A 20562-nucleotide genomic window follows, 5' to 3' on the forward strand; every position below is an offset into this window, starting at 1 on the left:
CCTGCGTTCCTCGTCTCTCGCCTTGCCTTGTCTGCTATGTGGTGCGTGCACAGATAAGAATTGTAGAAAGGAAGACAATTGTGCAACAGCAATCTTTCTGAAATATGCCTCCCCCCAATTTCCCTTCTCTCTGTCTCTGTCAGACTGAGACAGATTCTCCTGTTTAGGTGCATTGTGAGAGGGAGAAAGACAGGGGAGAGAGAGGTGAGCTGGTTACTGTGGCAACCAGGAGAGTGACTCTTAGACAATGGCATATGCATAGGGAGGGAGGGAGGGAGGGAGGGAGAGCGGTGGAGGGAGAGGAGAGTGCTGGTGAAGGGATGTAGTAGAGGGAGGGGAGGGTGGTGGTGGTGGCGGCGGCGGCAGGGGGTGGGGTGGAGGAGGTAGAGTGCAGGAGGCAGATCAGAGGGAGGTGTCAGTGGGTTACTGCGCACACAGAGATTCACCCTCTTTTTCTACCCTGGCAGAAGAAAGGGAGGCAGAAACAAAAGGAGCTGTCTTTTGAATGGTCGCTGTGCTGGATTGGACTGTCAGTGCTTCCTCCTAACAACCTCACTTAGCTTGCTGCTCCCACTCTCAGACACTTCCTTACTCTGTGTCTCTCTCTGTGTGCTGCTCTTTCAGAACACCACACACTTGAGTCTACTGCAGGTGATCGTCAGATTGCAATTTAACACTGATAAATGTTCATTGTTGGGGTTCAACAGCTGGATTTGAGCATTGAAATTAATAAAATATACAACGTACTTATGTATGTATGCAGGACTTGATTGTAAATCCTTCCAATTAGGGCTGAAACTAACATTTATTTATTTATCGATTAATCTGATGAATATTTTCTCCATTAACTGATTGTTTATTCTACAAAAGCAAAGCAAAAGCAAATGCTTACATCTGAGAGGCCAGAACCATCAAATGTTTAGCATTTACACACAACGAATTCTTCCTCTTACAAATGAAAAGTTGAACTTATAAGCAAGGAAGGACTAGCAGCTTATGGTGGCTAATGTTAGCTAACTTTTGAGAGACATTGCTGTATAACTGACATTAGTGAGTCAGTTCAATGACTTGATGATGGCAGTCTACTTGTGCTACTGTTTAACTATGCTGGCAATAACTTTTGTTCCATGAATGTCACTGTGTGGCCACAGTGGCTGCTGCTCAACTAAAATGACATAGTCTCCCTTTAAAGCAAGACTGTGCAGCCACTGTGGCCACAATTGACAATAGTGGGATAATGGTAAATATTGAAACATAGTACAAGCACAAGTAGAGAAGAAGAATCATAATGCCACCAAACTGGCTCAGTAATGTCATTTACACAGAAATATCTTTACTAACATGAGCTAATATTAGCCGCAATAAGCTACTGGTCATACCAGAGCGAGTAAGGCTGTTAATAATAAATGTGTTATTTCTTCTCTCAAAAGTTACATAGCATCAATTTAAATTATCAATTGAGTGTCAAAATAGTTGCTTATTATTTAATAATTTGTCAACTAATCGTTGCAGCTCTAATTTCAATCATCTACCTGAGTCTTGCTATAAGCGCATGCGGGACAACGTGGTTATTACAGCTTTTGCCCCATTTCTCAATGTAAACTGGGCATTTTTGTTTTCGATGAGGACAATTAACCTCTTATCTCTTTCCGGAGGAGTGATGACTTTTCTGGCCTGTTGTGAAGACAAGAGGAGGATGATAGTAAGCACCCTTTGACCTTATGACAGGAGCCCACAGAGAAACAGACTGCCAGAGACAAACAGAGCCATGGGGTGGGTGTAATGAATATGCTGCCCCCTATGGTGGGGATGACCTTATAAACAAAAACAAACTGTCACTGTGGCCAGGCCTGCTGGGAGCTGCCCTCTGTGCAAGGGCAAATGGCCTGGAATTCACTGGACAGGACTGCCAAAGCTGGCAGTGGAGACTGTTATTAGGTGTTATGACACAGGACAAGCTCTTGGGCTGCCGAGGGTTTATTGTGTACTCGTTTTAACAATCAGACCAGCTCAGTGAGAAATGAAACATTCAAATGCATCCCTCAACCAGCTGATGAGACCAAATGAGCTCCACGTTAGACGTTGCACACATCAGTCATTTCCCCTTTTGACGACAGAGCGCATTACAAACCGAGGACGGCACATCGTAAATTATTTGTTGTATTTACCCAGGTAGATCATCAAAAAAGTCTCGCCGACGCTGCCGTGGTAAATGCGCTCCTACCGCGGCGTGTAGCGCTAAGTGACTGCTTTTATTAGACAAGACAAGCTACGCCTGCAATCGCTGTGATCTCAGCCAGGCGTTTGGAATCAAACAGCAGAGGAGAGACATCCTCGTGTTTCAAGGGGGACTTTCATGTCACCATGAAGGAGACAGGGAAAGCGGCGGTGGAGGGTTAGAAGTCAGAGCGAGGCATATGGCATGGTGAATTTTGGGCAATGAGAACTGACAGGTTAACTGAACATTTGGCGGGGGTGGTGAGTGGTAGGGGTGCACAGGGAGAAAAGGGGTGGCGGAGAGGTGGGGAAGAAGAGGTCGAGGAGATGTGTGTGGGTTCTGGCACATGTGTGTGTGTGTGTGTGTTTTGGGTGGGAGGGGTAGGTGGGTAAGGTTGCTAAACACTCCCATCTGTTCGTATCCCGAGGCGCTACTAGGGCAGTTAGCTACTGTCTTATGCAGATGAGGCGTTGCTGTGCCGGCTCCTTCCACTCGCAGCGGATAAATAATGATATAAATAAATAAATATATTTGAATAATAGGAATGGCAGGATGGGGAAACAAGGAGCAGCAGGGTCAAGCTGTTTCCTAAGGAGCGTTTTCTTTTTACCGTCCGATGATCACAGCTCTCTCAGGATGTGTGAGTGCCGTAACTATGTCCTCATTACGGTTTGCCTTCCTCTGGGCCCCTGCACCGTCCCAGGAGAGAGATCTGCTTAACAGGGGTCCTCTATGCACACTGACACGCATTATGTGAACTATGATGATATGGTGGAATGCTAAGTAATACTGATAATGTCATTGTGTACTTTTGTATATACGGTACCTCAAGACAGGCAGTTTCAAAGATGTTCATATGCAGTATATGGCACCTGTTTTGTTTCTTACCAGTGATACAGTGAAACCCAAGGGTGTCTTAGTCTACTATAATAAACCTGTAACCAGTTAATGAGACATTTATATTTATAAATCTTAACACTGGGCACCTGGTAGGTCTTTCTCAGGGAAACAAACATCTTTGGTGTACAGAAAGTGTTGCATTTTAGGTATCTTTTAACAGTGGCTTCTGAACAGGATTAGATGGTCGGCCTGAACAGAGACAAAGACTAAATCTAACTAACAGAGCATTTGCAGGAAAGGAAAAAAAAAAAGGGTGAGGATTACCAGTTTAGAAAATGGACTTTGCTTTATAGGCCCTCTGTTCATTAGACAAGTGAAAGAGAGCAAATGTAATTTATTTGTGTCAACATACTTTGAACAGACTTTTCAGATTCAAAGGGGTTTTAACGGGGTAAGTGAGATTCTTGCACCACCCACGTCCCTTCTTAGACACAGTCCTGTCATGTATGTGCTCCCACTAAGTGATCGCATATTCAAATGAGGATAAGGAGCTTTTGATGGAATGAGGGGGATAGGAGGAGAGAGAAAAAAAAATGGTTGAAGAAGTGGAGGAAGGAAAGCAAAGCCCGGACTGATTTGAATCTGGTAAACTGTCAGAGAGAGGGATTACTCCACCAAATCCCTGGCGAAAATAGAGGCCCAAGTTATTTACTAGCCTTACAACCAGCTGCAAACCATCTGTACTTAATTGTAAGACACAAACTTTATGAAGATCAAGTGGGGATTTGGCCACAAAGCCTCTTACGCTGCTGAATTGGTGACCCTGCTTCGAGGGAGAGTATGGGAGGGTGCTCGAGACATGTCACATGTGCTTTGGAGGACATGGACTCCACCTCTCGCTCTCTAGTATCTATCAGGTCCTGCTAAATACATGGACAAAACTTGTGTATTAGAGTAAGGAGGGGGCGGTGCAAGGGCAGGAAATTAAAACATGCTTTACAAAGCATACATGCATACAGCTCTGCTTGCCCTGTCAAGAACCTATAAACTTACACACACAGACATACACATGACTGGCCATGGCCGGTATCCAAACATTTTATTGGCTTGAGCCTGGATGCCTGTTAGCATGAGGCCAGCCATTAGATCCCAATTAGGCTTGTAAGTGGCCTAGTGACCCACACTTAGCCATGGAAATCAGCATTGGGAAGACAATACCTGCACTCACCATAAGACACGGGCCCGGTACAAAACCTGCATGTGGCATTGTTTAATGTAGGTCGCTGTGCATTATGTTGTTCTTGGCAGCCATCTGAAGACAGGAGATAAGAGGTCCTGTCCAAGCCACTGAATGGCAGGTAGCCAGCTTAATCCTATTTAACAAGATCTGGGCTGAATCTGGGGTGGGGCGTGTTGGTGGGGTCACACGAGGAGTCCGTCGGGGTCAGGCTGTGGGTTGTGGAAGGTACGGACCCGAACACTGGGCATCTTAAAAACAATGTACACCACGCTACTCTGCCTGTGCTCATACTTCATCACTGATATGAACGAATGAATCAGACTGAGGTGAGCATTATATGCAAAATGTGTGTTTGTTGTCAAGTCAAAGGAGAAAAGGACTTCCTCCACGAGTGCATCACTTCTAAGAAAGTCACAGACGGCTCACCCAAGAACAAATGTTGTTGGATCTAAGCTGCTGGCTGCTTTAACTCATTTATTTTCTTCCACTGTGCTAATTCCTTCCATCTCCATATGTTAAGGGGTGGAGGGGGGTGGGGGAGTGCGTGTGTGCGAGTGTGTGTATGGGCGTGTGTGAGGGGGGGGGGGGGGGGGGTTGTCAGGGATTAAGCCATCCTGTCTGGACATATGCCTTGTGTAATCACAAGGGCTGGTCATTGTGGATCTCTGTCCAGTATGGGCCTGTGGGCCCCAGGATACCCCGTCATAACCTCAATGACCAACCCCCTTAAAAATAGAAACACTCTGCCCCCCACACACTGAATTTGACTGCAGCTGCTGCTGCGAGCACCAACCCGTTAACACAGGGTGAATTATGTTGTAGAAAATAGAGAACTGTCTAAAAAGCGTACGTAAGAACATTAAAAGACAAAGTAGACCGAGAAAATGTAAAATTGAGGAAATGTGTCAGTATTGTCATTGTGACAATATATATCTTGTGACGACAGAAAAACATCTTGCGTTTATTTCGCCAAGACAAAACGAGGTGCTTGTACCTAAAAACAGGGGCTGCTTCTGTCGCATGGGCTTGGCTTTGCTATGAAAGGTCTGACACGGGCCAGAATAGCTTACTTTGCAAATGATGCTGCACACCGGTCCCCACGACAAACACCACTAACCTCTTTTACACAAAAATCATGTCAAACAGTACGAATTTGCAAAAAGGTTCTAAATAATTTGTTGATTATAGAATTCAAAATGTAATAAGAAAGGCCTTTCCATGCGGTCATTTTATATAAACTACTTATTCATTTAATTTACAGAAAATGTGCTATATCGGTTTTGGCTTTTTTTTGCTCAAGCTGCCATGGTCATGTTAAAGAGACAAGTAATAATTTCTCCACAACAGAGTTTAAGAACATATCAACCTGAATCACAAAAACTTTAAAATATGTAGCCAACAGCCTGTAAATCACAAGCAAACTCTGTGAAGATATAAACCAGAATTCAGCCCAATGAGTTCAGTGAAGGCCCAGTGGTTTTGTCCTCCGCTTGGTCACATCATAACTTGTAATAAACACTTCTCCCCACACAGCCGTCACCCCCCCCCCCCCACACACACACACACCCTCTCTCACCTCTCTTCATTAGCAGGTATAATCCCTGATGGCCCATCTGCCAGACGCCAAAGCCACAAAACACAGAGCAAACAAGGCTGGAAGAAACGGGCCATTATGGGGCCTCTTTGAATGGGCCGACTGATCACTTACATGGATGGTGTGTTTGCTCAGGCCCTACACAGGCACACTACAGCGCCGCTATTTTCACACAGATAAGGAACTATTTGAGCTCCAGGAGAATGATTGTAGCTGATGAGCAGTGCACCTGCCTCTGGAGAGGATAGGTGTGTGTGTGTGTGTGCAGAGGGGAGGGCTTACTGACATGGAGCCTCTCACCTCCAGCTGAAAATACAGGCTTAATACTGTAACGTGAAATAAATCGCAGCTAAACCTTGATGGAATAGAAACACTGGGTGCTATTGTTTCTTTCTGTGCTTGTTCTTCGGCAGCTTTGGCGTAGTGAATTGGATCATAACTGATTAAATGTATCTAATGTTTTCCCAAAACAAACAGCCACTGAAGCTAGACTGACACAAGCCAAGCATCAGCATCCACTTTGTCCTTTTACCATACAATATCTAAAGGGCCTCCACCACGTTAATAATGCATCATTTCACTAAATGTTCTCTCTCCAAGCTGAAAAAAAAAATGCCCTGGAATCAAAACAGAATCGTGCTATGTTGCTAGTCTTTGCAATGTGAACTGAGAACCAGCACTGTTCTTGCAACACAGACTGGCTGACACAAAATGGCTGCCTTGGACTGAAAGAGGCAGTAAGCCAGAGCAGCAGCAGCAGCAGCAGCAGCAGCAGCAGCAGCAGCAGCCGCGACAGAGCAAACCTTTTACCGGTCTCCCTCTCTCCTCACTCTTATTGAGAGAAGATTAACAAATCTGCAGTAAACCACAACTTGATTGCTTTTTTTCCTCCCGCCCTCCAAGAGCCCCACGGTATCACTGTCACACCAAGACATTTGGGGGGGTTGCGGTGTGACCCCCGGGGGCCGCCCAACCAGGATTATATTGTGGGAATGTAATCCTGGTACGGGGGCTAAAGGGATCAAGGCACTAGAAGACACAATGTAATCAGGAGGAACGTCTACACCCCAAGAATCAGACCACAAGATAAATCCAAGCAGAGGTTTATCCACAACGTCAATTAGAACATATGTTGCGCCACATTAATTGAAGCATGACACACTTACTGAATGTCGGCTGCTCACACACACACAAGACAGCACACATATGTTTGTAACACACAAACGTATAGCTATAGATTTAAACACGTATTATTCACAGTCCCATCCAATTATTAATACGTCAGAATGGATTTCTTTTATGTATTTCATGGTTGTGTGAACACATGGATGCGTATGGATCTCACAGTGTTTTTGATGCTAAGACAATGTGCTTACAATAAATAAGTGTAGGAGGGTGCCAAAACAAAGCTGATGAACTGAGGAAAATGTGTGTGTGTGTGTGTGTGTGTGTGTGTGTGTGTGTGTGTGTGTGCCTTTGCCTGTGTGTCTAAATGGCTGCACAAGGTCACATGATCTGGTCTCCATTTTGGAGTGCCCGTGCATATGCAGGTACAGCAGCTTGGCAAACACACCTGGGACACACAGAGATAAACACACACACACACACACACACACACACACACACACAGTTGTAAACTACACATTTAACTTTAAGCCAGCACCTCACTAACACTGAGTGCACAGAGGTGACAGCTTAAAAAAATCAAGCTAGAGTGAAAAAAAAAGAAGGAACTGGCTAACATACAGTGAGCTTAATAGCTGCTGAGAGAGAGGAGCTTATCTTCCCACCACAGCTAATATGAGCTTCTCAATTAGATGAAAGGCTCTCTGCCTTTCTCTAATTTTTTGTTCAATTTCTCCAGGCAATTTATTTAGGGTGGGGGGGAAAAAAAAAAAAAAAAAAAGGAGTGGAACCCGAGCAAACCGTATTGGCCAAACGCACGACGAGTCATAGCAAGCTCCAGCCAATCAGGCTGCGCTGACAGCGTCAACTCAGGCCCTCAGCAACAACATGACTATTTACTGTATGCAAGAGGAAAATCTATTTGGGGTTCATCACTGCTTGTCCGACAAACCACAAACACCACTTTCAATTGTCTCTACACACGAATGTAATAGCTTTATTTTATTTTAGCTGCATTTCATATTTTTTCTGCTCTTGTTGTCAGTAATGTCAAACGAAACCTGTGATGGTCATGTTATTTTTCGACGGCTGCAGAAAGAGCAGTAGCACCGAACATGCTAATTAAACATGTTTCCTTAGCTTTCTGAAGGCAGTCACAGATATTTTTAGACCGTTCACTCTGTATTCTGCATTATGGATTAACTCGGATTATGCAAAGGACCCTTCATGCGTTCACTTATCAGTTTAATTTCTTTGTCCTCTGAATTATTTTTACACACACTCCCTCTGTATTGTATCTCTCTCTATAGTTGCCGAGTGGAACTAAAGGATTATGCAAGCATTTCCAAAAAATTTGGATTCCTCACTTTAGACAAAATAATGTAAAGAGTTGTTTGGCAAGACCAATACAAAATGTTCCTTTAATGTTTTCAATGCCGGCAGTTTGCATGTAGAATGAAATTCTTTCAAGCCATTCAGTTCAAACATATAAATACATCTTGAACGAAATACCGCATCATTATTTTAAATCTTGCATTTTAATAACAGGAAAGCCTTGGTTATTATCACAATAATAATTAGTCCTACAACAAATATAAATCCAACTGTTTTAGGTTTTATTGAACAAATAAAAATAAAAATTAAGATTTAATGATTCCTAAAATATTAGCCTCATTTTTTAAATTCTCTAAATGTAAATATAGCAAATGAATCCTATATTTAAAAAAAACAAGAGAAAATAAGCAGCTTTGGAATTTCTTTTTGGCCTTAAATATGGAATAAATTTGCTTTTCATATTTTTGGTAAAACATTTACATACTATTGTCAAAAATATTAACACTTTTAGTTAAATAGTTAATTTAAAATTATATTATTAATTATAATCAATCTTTCAATGGACCATAACTAAATGATCAATGTTATGAACATAAAACGTGCATTTTTGGTTTGTAAGCTCAATCAGTCGCGTTGATAAATTAATACAGTAATGGAGGAAAAATGTTAGATAACAAAAAAAAAATCTCTCTCCTTCTCCTGATTCTTAATCATCCTTTCTCACCATCTGCTCCTCCACTCTGCTTTCAGAGTCAAGGTTACATATCACAGCTTGAAAAAATACTGCTGCAGGAGTGCAGCGATACATGACAGGGCACCTGAGCGAAGATGGGTGAGGGAGGGAGGGGGGGGGAGTTACTCTGCATGCAACATGCAGTGCTCGGGGATATCACTTCCCTAGCTGCCTGAGACGTCCATCTATCAAGGTGATTTCCCATGGTGGCTCGTCTTGGAAATACCTTCCACAGGTCACCTTTATACTGGCACTGGCTCCCCACTGAATGAATTCACTTCATTATTCGTAGTTTTGATTAGCATCGTGGAGCGGGGGGGGGGGGGGGGGGCAGCTATCTTCTGACTGACTTGTGGGACATCTAAGGTTGCTACCTCGTTCAAATTTTGCTTTTAGTTACTTCGTTCTAAATCCTTCTGCAGTACATGTTCCCCATCCTGCTTTCAGGTGATTTAGTGGAGAGAGAAAATCTGATTTAACTGTACGTTTACTTCTTTACAGAAAAGAAAGTAAATAAATGTGAAAATAGCACAAGCCACATATGAGGCCTGCTGAGTTTCTGCACAAAAACAACCACGATTTGTTGAAATGTTCAAATGTCCGTCTCAACAAAGGGGGACACCGGTGTGCACTCGCACAAACAATCACACGTCAGTCGGGGGCCGATGTGGTGATGTCCAGTGACATTTCATTTCTTGCCTGTCCCTTGTTATAAGAATCATGATGAGGATGTGAAACTGAGGGCCTGCACGCCATGAGTCTGCATTAAAGCTCAAGTCATGATTTTCTCCCCCCTCTTTCTTTCGCTCACTTCCTTGCCGTAAAATGCAGCACAGACAGGGATAGAAAGAGAGAGAGGGTGGGGGGGGGTTGTGGAGCGGGAGGGAGGCTGTGAATAGGCAGAGTGAGTGGCATGCATGGACAGCCCCTCTGTCTCTCAAAGACACTGCAGCAGCTGCATGCACGCGATAAGAGCAACCATTCACAGTCAACTCCCCCTTTTCCTCCTCCTACACACCAACACACACACCAATACACTTTTCTCCTCTCCCTCCCCATCCCTCTACCACACACACACACACACACACACACACACACACACGCAGACGTTTATATGCACATCAGCCTCTCTGCAGGTTCCTACACAGATGCTGTGATTTCAAGCAGCCTTTGTTGCCAGTCAAAAGTCTTCCCTGCAAATCATTTTGGGGTTTTTTTTTTCTCCAAAATTTCCTCTGACGTCAAAGTACAGCAGGGTTAAACATGAGATGAGATGGAGAGGTGTGGGGGGAATCACCTTTCTTTTTTTATCACTGACGGAGAGCAATCACGCAGCACTCAGCAGGCGTTTCCACAGGCGCCGCGACTGACGCTCAGAGCTGTCCGCCACATCCACCGCCGAGTCTGATTTCTAAATCCTGACATCCTCTGATGATCTTACATACAAAAGAGAATTGGTTAAATGCCTGAAAATCACCGTCCAATAATGACAGCAGGGTGTTTAAATGACTATCTCTGTACTGTGTCTGAGGTCCAGTCATCCTCGTGCCATGTGTGTCATAATTTGAAGTGGCGAGGATCATCGTCTCTGCACCAAAACCACAACTTGCGTTATGTCACCTCGCATTCCAGAGATATTCAGGCCTGAATGCATCATCAGCGTCACGTTGTCTCCTCCCACCCAGACAGGAAGTGATCTTTGTGGGCTAATATCCCTCCATATAAATACACACAACCTGGCCCAGCCCAGCCCCCTCAGCTTTCAGGCTTGCGCTCACAACTGGAACCTCAGCTCGCGACCCCCTCCAAAACAAATCTTTTTTTTTTTTTCCTCCAATATGTGACATGTGAATATATCTAACCTCCAATGACATCCATGCCAATCACTTTGATTCACTGATAACATCCAGACCCAAAATCCATACAGTCCACAGAATGTCTAAGTGCCAATTAATTGGTGGCTCCTTCCATGATTAGCTCATGTTGCGCTTATAGCTAATCTGTATCTTGGCAGGGAGCCACGCATGACCTGGCTTCCATCCAGGTCTGGGAGCCGCGGAGGCAGCAGCCATGAGCTAGCCCAGCACAGCGCTGAGCAGCCCGGAGAAGATGTGCCAAACTGCAGCGGCACAAAGGAGACCTCACTGTTTATCAAAGATTAAGCAGTGTTTAGTATCTCCCCCCCTACCGACCCTCCTCCTCCTCCTCCTCCTGCCTGCACTCAAATATACGCATGCGTGTGCGCACACACACACACACACACACACACACACACACACACACCACCTCCAGCTCACACCCTAATTGTTCCCAGCCCCGAGAGTTTAATAAAGAACAAATTGCGGTTATTGGTGAGCAAACAGCACAGTACGGAGGTGGGAGTGTGATCATTGCAGCGCCAGTGCAGTGAAGAGAGAGAAAGGGCATCAGCCAATTTAATTAATATCTCTGTCAGTCTCGGGCTAAGACTGGAGCAGCAGGCTGTGTGGAGAGAGCTGTAGTGAGCACACAGAGCATAATCTAATGTTGAGGTGTTACAGTGCTACTGGACACATGAGACATATTTGTAACATATTGATAAGCATGTTATTATAACTGCAAACACATATATATACACTGATGTTTTCTGCCCGTAATGAAGCATTCATAGCGATGCTTCACTGCACTGTAAGGTCCAACAATCGATTATTGATAGCATACCAAACAGGACTTACTGGACATTTCAGTTACAATTATTACATCATTTCCTCACTCAAATTCACACACTTAAACTAATTTAAGGCATCTTATTCTAGATTTTTTTCGAGCTTTTTTTTTTAATATTCTTTTTTTATTTTTTGTCCTTTTGTGAAGCACTTTGTATCTTATTTTTTGAAAAGTATTTGTAGATCAAATTATCATTACATTTTCATGATACATTTATGCAGGACAGTCGGTCCTTATGAAGACTCACGAGACAAATTCAAATCCATAAATGCTTATTGCAGCTGCCCAGGTTATATTGAAAATAATAAAAAAAAAAAATAGTAAACATTTGTGACAGTCAGTGATCATTCTTACATAACGGTTTACAAATAAATAATTAGAACTAATAAATACTTGTAAGAGCACCCTCAGTACACACACTCGAGACAAGGTTAATATTAATCAGTTGTTGCATATCACATTTTTAAGTAACATCATTATATTTTAAAGGGACTCAGTGGGTTTGTGTGTTTCTGCATGCTGCCTGCATGCTGCCCAGCCCAAGTGTATCTACCCCTCATGTTCCCATAATGCTTTGTGGCAGCTGCAGCCAGATTCATGCACACAGGTATTGATTTTCTTCCCAGTTTTTTTTTTTTTTTTCCTTCAGTGCAACCCTTTATTTATCTCGCTAAGCCCCTGCCACTGGGTGTGAGGAGAGAACCAGCTAGCAGCTTTTGAGAGAACACAGCGAATTCAACATGAGAGACGCTTACCACATAACCTGGATTTATTTTCATTTATCTGTTATTTATCTGCCACCAGCGCTCTGCTGCAGAGTATAATCCTGCTCTGTGTGGGATGCATGTGTAGGTATGCGTATGTGTGTGTGTGTGTGTGTGTGCTGTCCGTCCGTCCATCCGTCCATACAAACATTGCATTCTCCACAGGCCACCTGACCCATTTTTCTGTGTGAAGAACAATCCTCCAGCCAATCATAGGCAGACAGAATGGCGAATGCTGGAAAAAGACTCCACATCCAGCCTGTCACACGTCAGAGTCCCAACCCTGCCTGTCGACAGAGCGAGGCAAGGATGGAGAGAGAGAGAGAGAGAGAGAGTTAGTTATCCCATCTCTTCTCTCCCCCTCCTTCGCCCTCTACATCACATCTCCACCACACAGGGACCAGTAAAACCATTACCCACCCACCCCAGCCCCCAGCTCAAGGTTGTGCTGCGCCAATGGCTGCGCTTCCTACATTCTAAGAAAAGGGCAAAACCGACAGCGAGCGTTCTGCAAGGCTGTTACCAACAAAAGACATTTATTATACCACGCTACCTGTAGTCCACAGCACACAGTATACAGAAAATGATTACCTCCCATTCTGCCATGTAGACAAACGTTTAAAGTAGGGCAGCAGTGATACAGGGAAGTCACTATCCCTCCAAAAAATACACTCTGATCCAGGAAGATGCATGTTAATGAAAACATGTATTTAAACATTTTTAACTGTTAACACAGTGTGGGCAAACACACCTGACTCAGGACATCTCTGGGGTGACTGAGTGTATCCCTAGTGACAAGGATGAGTTGAAAACACACAGGTCAGCTTAGTTTTGCTTACATCAACTGCCATCAACTCTGCGACCCTAAACCCACAGACATTTGCGTGGCTTCACACCAGCCCGGCTTTGTGGCTGCCCTGAAATGGAGGGGGAGGAATGGAGGAGAAACAGCGGGCGCTGTGGAAACACATGATAACGTCCAGCAGCCTTTTGATAGTAACTCTTGATATTTACTTCAAAGGCCCATTATACACAGCCAATTAAACCGACATAGTGTGGCTCGTCTCCCTCTCTGCAATGGCTGCGGGGATCTGGCTGCAGAAATAACTCCAACACGCATCCCAAATGTCAACAAACATGAAAGAAACTGTGAAATGCACAAGATGGCTCAGCAAATGGCCGGACTGAAAGTGTTAGAGCAATCTGCAATATCCTTAAATGACTGTCTCAACATGCCACCAGACCCAGCAGCACTGAGTGATGATTAATAAAAGATATTAACTGGGTAACCTATAATCATTGGGGTTCATTCAGTGTTGTTGTGGAGGACGGAAGTAGACAATAAAGGCATATTAGTTCATATACAGGGTGTGTATAAGAGAAGGAGCACGAGCAGAAAAGGCAAAGATTGAAATGGAGGAGAGACGAGGGAGGGCTGAGCAGAGCAAAGAGAATCTGTGTGATGGCCGACGGCCCTTGTGCTTAGCTCGTGTGCTGAATGAAAAGGAGCCCCCGTGTGGGTGTGTGTTTTTGTATGTGTGTGTGTGTGTGAGTCTCTGCAGTAGTGCTGGGGGGTCTGCCCCCTCTCTGCCCTACTGGTGCTGAATGCAGAGCAGGCAGCATCAGGCCAAGGCAAATGACTACAAGGCCTCCTCAGTGACTGCAGCACAGGCTGCACCTGGGGAATGGCCCTGCACAGCAACACAGCAACACGGCAGCACAGCCGCAGCCAGCCACAGTCCAGCACAACGCATCCCATAAACCCTACAGGAAGTACACGCATTTCCACCAGGCACGGTCCACAACTAGTATAAGGTTTCACACTGTTTTTTTTTCCTAGTGAGCTTTATTCTTTATGCTTCTCACTCAAAATCCAATCACAGTGATCATCTGGGCCTTCTCATCTTTTTCAATAGCACACAGCGCTACAAGCTACTGTATTTTAAAGGCAAGCCAGCCATTAGTAATTTAGGACATCCGGCAGACAACAGGACCCTTCACCTACACAAACACACACTCTTCCTCCACCCCATTCCACCATTACCAACACCAGCCATTTCAAAACAGCTCTGCCGTATTACACACATACTATATAGTGCACAGATTCTCAGCACCACCTCAACATAAATCCAGTGTTATGAATCAGCCCAATTCTCACACACCTTCTACCCTGTGTGATCAAGATGCACAAAGTGTAGTACAAGTAAATTACCACAAAACACAAAACACATCAACCCTCATCTCAAAGTCCTTCTTCTTCTTCTTTATGACCTAAAACAGGAACAGTGCTGTTCTACATCATGTGTTTCCTGGCATCCAAGTTTCCAACCCATTGTTTGTCTGACAGCTTTGATTTTCCAATAAGAAATCCCTTGTTCATCAGTCTTGGATTGCCACAACACCAGGATGGTAAACCAATCAGAGCTTTTAACTGCATCACCACAGAAGATGAAAATAAACAAAAATAAATCAAAACAAGGCGTCCACGGATATGAGCTAAAGATAGCTGTTTCAAAATACTACGTCTATTTTCATACTGTTGAAATGAATGGAAGACAACCCATCTCTGCTCCTCTCATTTAATTAATTTAGTTCCTGCCTGACCTCTTAAATGATCTTCTTTCGGGCCCTGACTTCTGATTACTGTTTGGCATCCTGACAAGGATTAACTCTGCTGGTCGAGCAGGAGGCAGCAGTCGGACGCAGAGTTGAGTTAATGTCATGAAATGAACGTGTTACTGGCGCCGACAACTACTTTATACAATGCCAGTATACAGTGGATATTGTATTGTCAGTGAAGCATATCAGTAACAAGGTGTATACAGTATTCTTTAAGAGCCTTATTATGCAGTGACAGATTTCCCTCTATTGTGTCCATAAATCGCAGTAAACCAGTAAACCCATCACAGTCAGACCTGGTCCTGATTGGCTCCCCTCTCTAAACAATAACTGAAATCCTCTTAAGTCGGGACAGTTTGCAGCCTTTGAATTGATGCCTTCCCCCAACTTGCCTTGATACTCACATAGATAAATGAATGTTTGCAAGCATTTTTCTATTGTGGAATACAAACACAAGTAGCAAATGACACACAACTGCTTTTATAGTTACTGCAGTTAAACAAGTCACTGTTTAAACCCGCTTGTTGCATTACAATTACAATTCTAAAGTCATTCCATGGGACAAAGTGATTCATTAGTCCCAGCTTCAGTTTAGCTGTACAATCATGGCTAACGAGAGTTTAGCCTAATCCCTGCTTCCACACATTTGGTTAAGTTGCTACACAGAATACAAAACAATACCCATCTTGATTAACAAGTGATTTGGTTTAGTACTGTGTTTTCTAAGCGGATGGAAATGAGAAAAATGTGTCCGCTTCGGTGAAATAATTAAACTTGTACCCAAAGCAAATCAACTTGTCAAAACATTTCTTGATACAAATGCAAGTGAAAAGAAAACGTCCCGCCTCATTAGCCGATGTTATCGTTTTTTCGTCGTGGTAAAACAAGTTTAGGAGTCAATACTGGAGCGAGGACTAGATCTTTTCTACAGCGGTTCTGTTAAAACCCCAGACCACTATAAAACCACTATATCAGACAGCTATACTGCACTGAATGCATTTTTCATCATAATTGTCTATTCTTTTCTAATGGACACCAGGGTTCTGTAAGTGGTGCTTTGTTACTCTTCCCTGCAACAACTCAGTAAGGGTCTACGTCCAGTGAGACATGGACGGCCTGTCCGACGGGCGCTGCACATCATGCTACACCTTCCAAACCGAAAAAGCCAATTCAATTATTCATGTCAGAGACAGAAAAGCTGTATTTCACAAAGTTTTTTGTTTCAAGTCCAAGTGTTGATATTATTTTTATTCATTAAAAATTGAGATGTTGGAGCTTGGTCATCGAGATGAGGGGTTAAGCCATCTTGCATTGAGCTGTCAGTTAGTGTGCATATAGACTCACAGACATGGATACACACACACACACACACACACACACACACAAAGTGCACTTAAAATGTGCGTAGCGGAGGATGAGGGGAATGGACGGTGCGTCAGTCGGCTGCGTGCACTGAAACGTGAATAAAGAGCATTTGCTCATGGGTTCATAGGCTTCCGTCATCCATTATTTAGCATGGAGAAGAGCAGTGGATTGGTGGCTGGGTGATTTTTCTGACAGCGTTTACATGGCTGACGGCTACAGATGTGATGATTTTTACAGCTCAAGAGAAACACTTTGTTTTGACAGTGCAGAAACTTTCTTTCTCCTTTCAAAACATTCAGTTAAAATGTGCAGCCATTACTGTAAAACAATGTAACTATTCGGCGATAAGTTCAAAAAGTCCAAGCGTATTCGAAATGAGAAAGCCTAGAGTATATATTCCATCAGCGACACGATCCTTGTATGTACCCATATCTGAAAACATGCTTGCGGCAAATCCATTTATGGACAATTAAGAGATTGCTATAGATTTCAACATGGCCGATTTCGCCTCAGCGGACAAATGTGAAACGTCAACAAAAAAAAGCAGTCGCTAGCCAGCATTTGCCCTCCATCCAAAAGCAAAATGGCATTAGCTCTTGTCTATTGAGTTTGCTAAATGCCCCACATAAAGTGAATTTGCCCCCCAGGGCTGGGAAACAATCACGCAGGCGAGCGTTCCATTTAAGTGATTTGAATGATCGGAGCGCTGCAGTGCTTCCTATCAGCCACAGAAATGGGTCAATACACTGAGACTAAGTGACATGGCTGGCAGCCTGCGCTCTCGTGGAAGACCAGGCGGAGGAAGAGGAGCAGGACCTCACTGTCATTGGGTCAGACAGACGTGGATACACAGACACACACACACACACACACGCACACAGACACACAGAATGGGCCTGGCTAGCCGGTACAAGCTAGGTCTTTGGGTAGGTTCATGTCAGAAGAGTCGGACATTTAACTGAACTTCATTTAAGGTGTTACTAATAGCATTTTTAGGGAACAACATTAACTTGATTCATGCCACAGTATCATCATAATCAACAAAACTGGGAACCTCTATCTCACGCCAGCGGTACTGCAAATGTTAAAGCATTTCTCAAAAATAAGCCCATGTTTCCCATAAACTGAAGAAGATGTAGCTGTGTCTCGTCACATGCTCTGCTGCGACATCATAGTCTGCCATGTCAATAAATCTGTATCTATTCCATTGTAATCATGGCAAGAAAGCTTAACCTAGCAGCCCACTAACTGCCATAAAGAAATCTCTGTTTGTGCTGTAAAACCATTGAATAGATTTCCAAAAAACGTCGGACCTGATGGCTCACAATGATTCGTTCTCATGTGTTAAGTATGCCAGTATCTAACTGTAGGTGTTCCAGTGTTTATTAGCCTAATCTCTCATAACAATCGATGAGACATCCATGAGAATCTTACAGGAACAAATCAACAAAGAGGCAAACGAGATCCTCATCAGCAGCTCAATACTGATGCCAACATGTGTATGTTCACTTGGACCTCTAACCTTCAGACATTATGCAGTAGTTCAGTAGTTACTGTAGTAAAGAAAGATGCCATGACTTACTTTCAGCGTTGATTGACATTGTGTCTTTCTCCCAGGACACAACAGTGATGTAGGCCTCCACTGAGGCAGGGATAATGCACTTGAAGACCGCCACATTGCCTCTCATGGCTTTCTGGTCCTCCACCCGGACAGTGTAGGGCTCTCGTAGCACTGGGAGGAGGGACAGAGAGGTGCGTTGTGTATATGACGGAAAACTGTTAATACTGAGCTAAGACAAGCTTCTCCTCACAATGGACCAACAAAGCACAAGTGTACAAAGACATTCACGAGCAGAGAAACTGACCAGCCTTAATGTGGACATCTTGGCTCCTGATTCTCCCTGAGGGGTTCTCCGCTGTGCAATAGTAGGTGTTGTCGTGGATGAGTTTGCTGAAGCTGGAAGGGGGGATGTGGAAGATCTGAAGGGTGCCATTGGGGTGCACATGGCGGATCCCTGGCACATCATAGATCTCCTCGCCGGTGGCCAGGTACCAGCGCAGTGAGACAGGGGGCACGCCTGCGGCGGGACAGGGCACCGATGTCCCTGTGGTGCTGGCAAACACTACCTCTTGCACAGATGCATTGACAAAATATAAGCTGGAACGTAGATCTTCACAGAAAACTGCGGGCAGAGAAATGAGATTACAAACAGAAATGTTAGTAAAAAAGTAGTTAGGATCGTCGTTGCATGGCAGAAGTCCACATAACAGAATAACTATTGTATGTGACAGAATTGTGCTATCCTGCATTTTTTTAGTTTTTTATTTAGGCCGAGCGTGTTTTCCCCTGGTTGACCATTGTGTTTGTGCTCACTGCAGTGGAGGCAGCTTGCAGGAGTGTGTCTCTTGTTGTCTGTGAAGACACATTGCAGCAAAGCTCTGGGAGAGCAGCAGTGGAGCCAGCAGAGCACCAGACCTGCAGACACAACATGCATGTCTGTAGCCACACCCGTCCTCTAAAGCACACACACACATCTGTGTATATGACACAGCGCACGAAGGCTGAAACGATTCATCGATTGACTCAACTGTTTGACAATCAATTAATGGTTTCTTTTTCAAGCAAAAGTTGGGGGGAAAAAATGCTTCTCTAGTTCCAACTAGAGAACGGGGGTTCTAGGATTTACTACTTTTCTCAGCTTTGTATCGTTATAAACAGAATATTTTTGGGTTCTGGACTGTTGGTCGAACAAAACTCTGGGAAGTTGTGATGGGCATTTTTTAACTGTTCATAGGCTAAACGATTAATGTAAAAAATAATCAGCTATCCTACAGTACGTACGTACACACACTCACACACACACACACAAATATAAAAAAAAAATCCTCAATCCTTTTCTGCACCAACCAAAAAGCTCTAAAGGCAAACGCAACCCAACGAAAACTCGGGGGTAATTTTCCTACGATAGAGGCAGTTTTTGGTAAACATACTTTCTTTAATTTTTCTTTTATTAATTGAATTCAAATGTTTTATTTACTATGCCAGCTTAAGTAATCGTCCTGAACACAGATCACAAACTCATTTCCATCTATGCTTTCATCAGAATTTAAAAGCTGTCATAACTTCTGTTGCCTCCAAAAAGTTCCATCTGAGATCTAAACAAGTGATCTATCATTGTAACAATTATATTGTTGCTGCGGTGTCAAACACTCACGGAGAATCCGTTTCAATAATTATAATTTGGATATTGGCAACAAAATAGCCCTAAAAGCTGGTACGCAGTCAATTTGTCATGTTCATCCACACAGTGTGCAGCAGAGGATGCTTCCCAGTCATCTTAACTAATGAAGCAAGTCAATGTAATGTGATGCACTTCCCCTGTAGTAAGTTACTGTGCTGGATAAAAACTGACAATGCAACTCTTTGCTGTAATGGACAACCCACACTGTTGGCATGAAGCCAGGATATGTATACTGGCTGAAGCCCAAGGAGGGTGGAGGCCTTGTTTAATGCATCACCTGCCTTTTTAATATTTTCTCCTGTTGTTTAAGCTGTGGAGAAAATAAAGAGTCATAATGTGAGATAACTGCGGAGCCCCGTTTGCAGCACCTGCCTACAAATCTGCACGTCCAAAGAGTTTTCTGTAGCATTGTTGTCACTTAATATCTGCATCGGCCTTCTGCGCAATCTTGAGACAGTAAAGAACCTTCAAGCTGCATTCCTCCTCACGGCACAAATGAGCGATGCCATTGTTGTTTCTTTCTGACAGGTAAGTAACTGAATCAATCACTTTTTATTAATCACGATCCTGATAGGTGCCGGTACATCCAACAACAGTAAATTGAATTACTGAGATCAGCAGCAACATTACCAGACCAGAGACCAGCAGGGTGAGCAACACAAGCGTTCGGACAGAGACATGTTATAAACAAAAGCCCAGTTTAACCCAGCATTTACTACCAAATGATTTGATAGTGAATGCAACGGCGAACAGACCACTTGCGAACAGACCACTCTGCTGT

The 20562-nt window shown here is 43.7% G+C and overlaps 1 protein-coding gene across 1 annotated transcript in view; it reads right to left on the reverse strand.

Annotated features, from left to right (window-relative positions):
• The window catches only part of dscama (Down syndrome cell adhesion molecule a), a 66443-nt gene extending 47729 nt beyond the window's left edge, over positions 1-18714 (reverse strand). Inside the window, exons 1-2 of the mRNA XM_070916975.1 lie at positions 18405-18714; positions 18122-18271 (exon numbers count right to left, since the gene is read on the reverse strand). Coding sequence (XP_070773076.1) covers positions 18122-18227 — 106 coding nt within the window. The 5' untranslated portion in view covers positions 18228-18271; positions 18405-18714. The remainder of the gene's footprint in view (positions 1-18121; positions 18272-18404) is intronic.
• Between the last annotated feature and the right edge of the window lie 1848 nt (positions 18715-20562).

The sequence above is a fragment of the Enoplosus armatus genome, chromosome 13 (genome assembly GCF_043641665.1).
Source record: "Enoplosus armatus isolate fEnoArm2 chromosome 13, fEnoArm2.hap1, whole genome shotgun sequence".
In the NCBI taxonomy this organism is placed as follows: Eukaryota; Metazoa; Chordata; class Actinopteri; order Centrarchiformes; family Enoplosidae; genus Enoplosus; species Enoplosus armatus.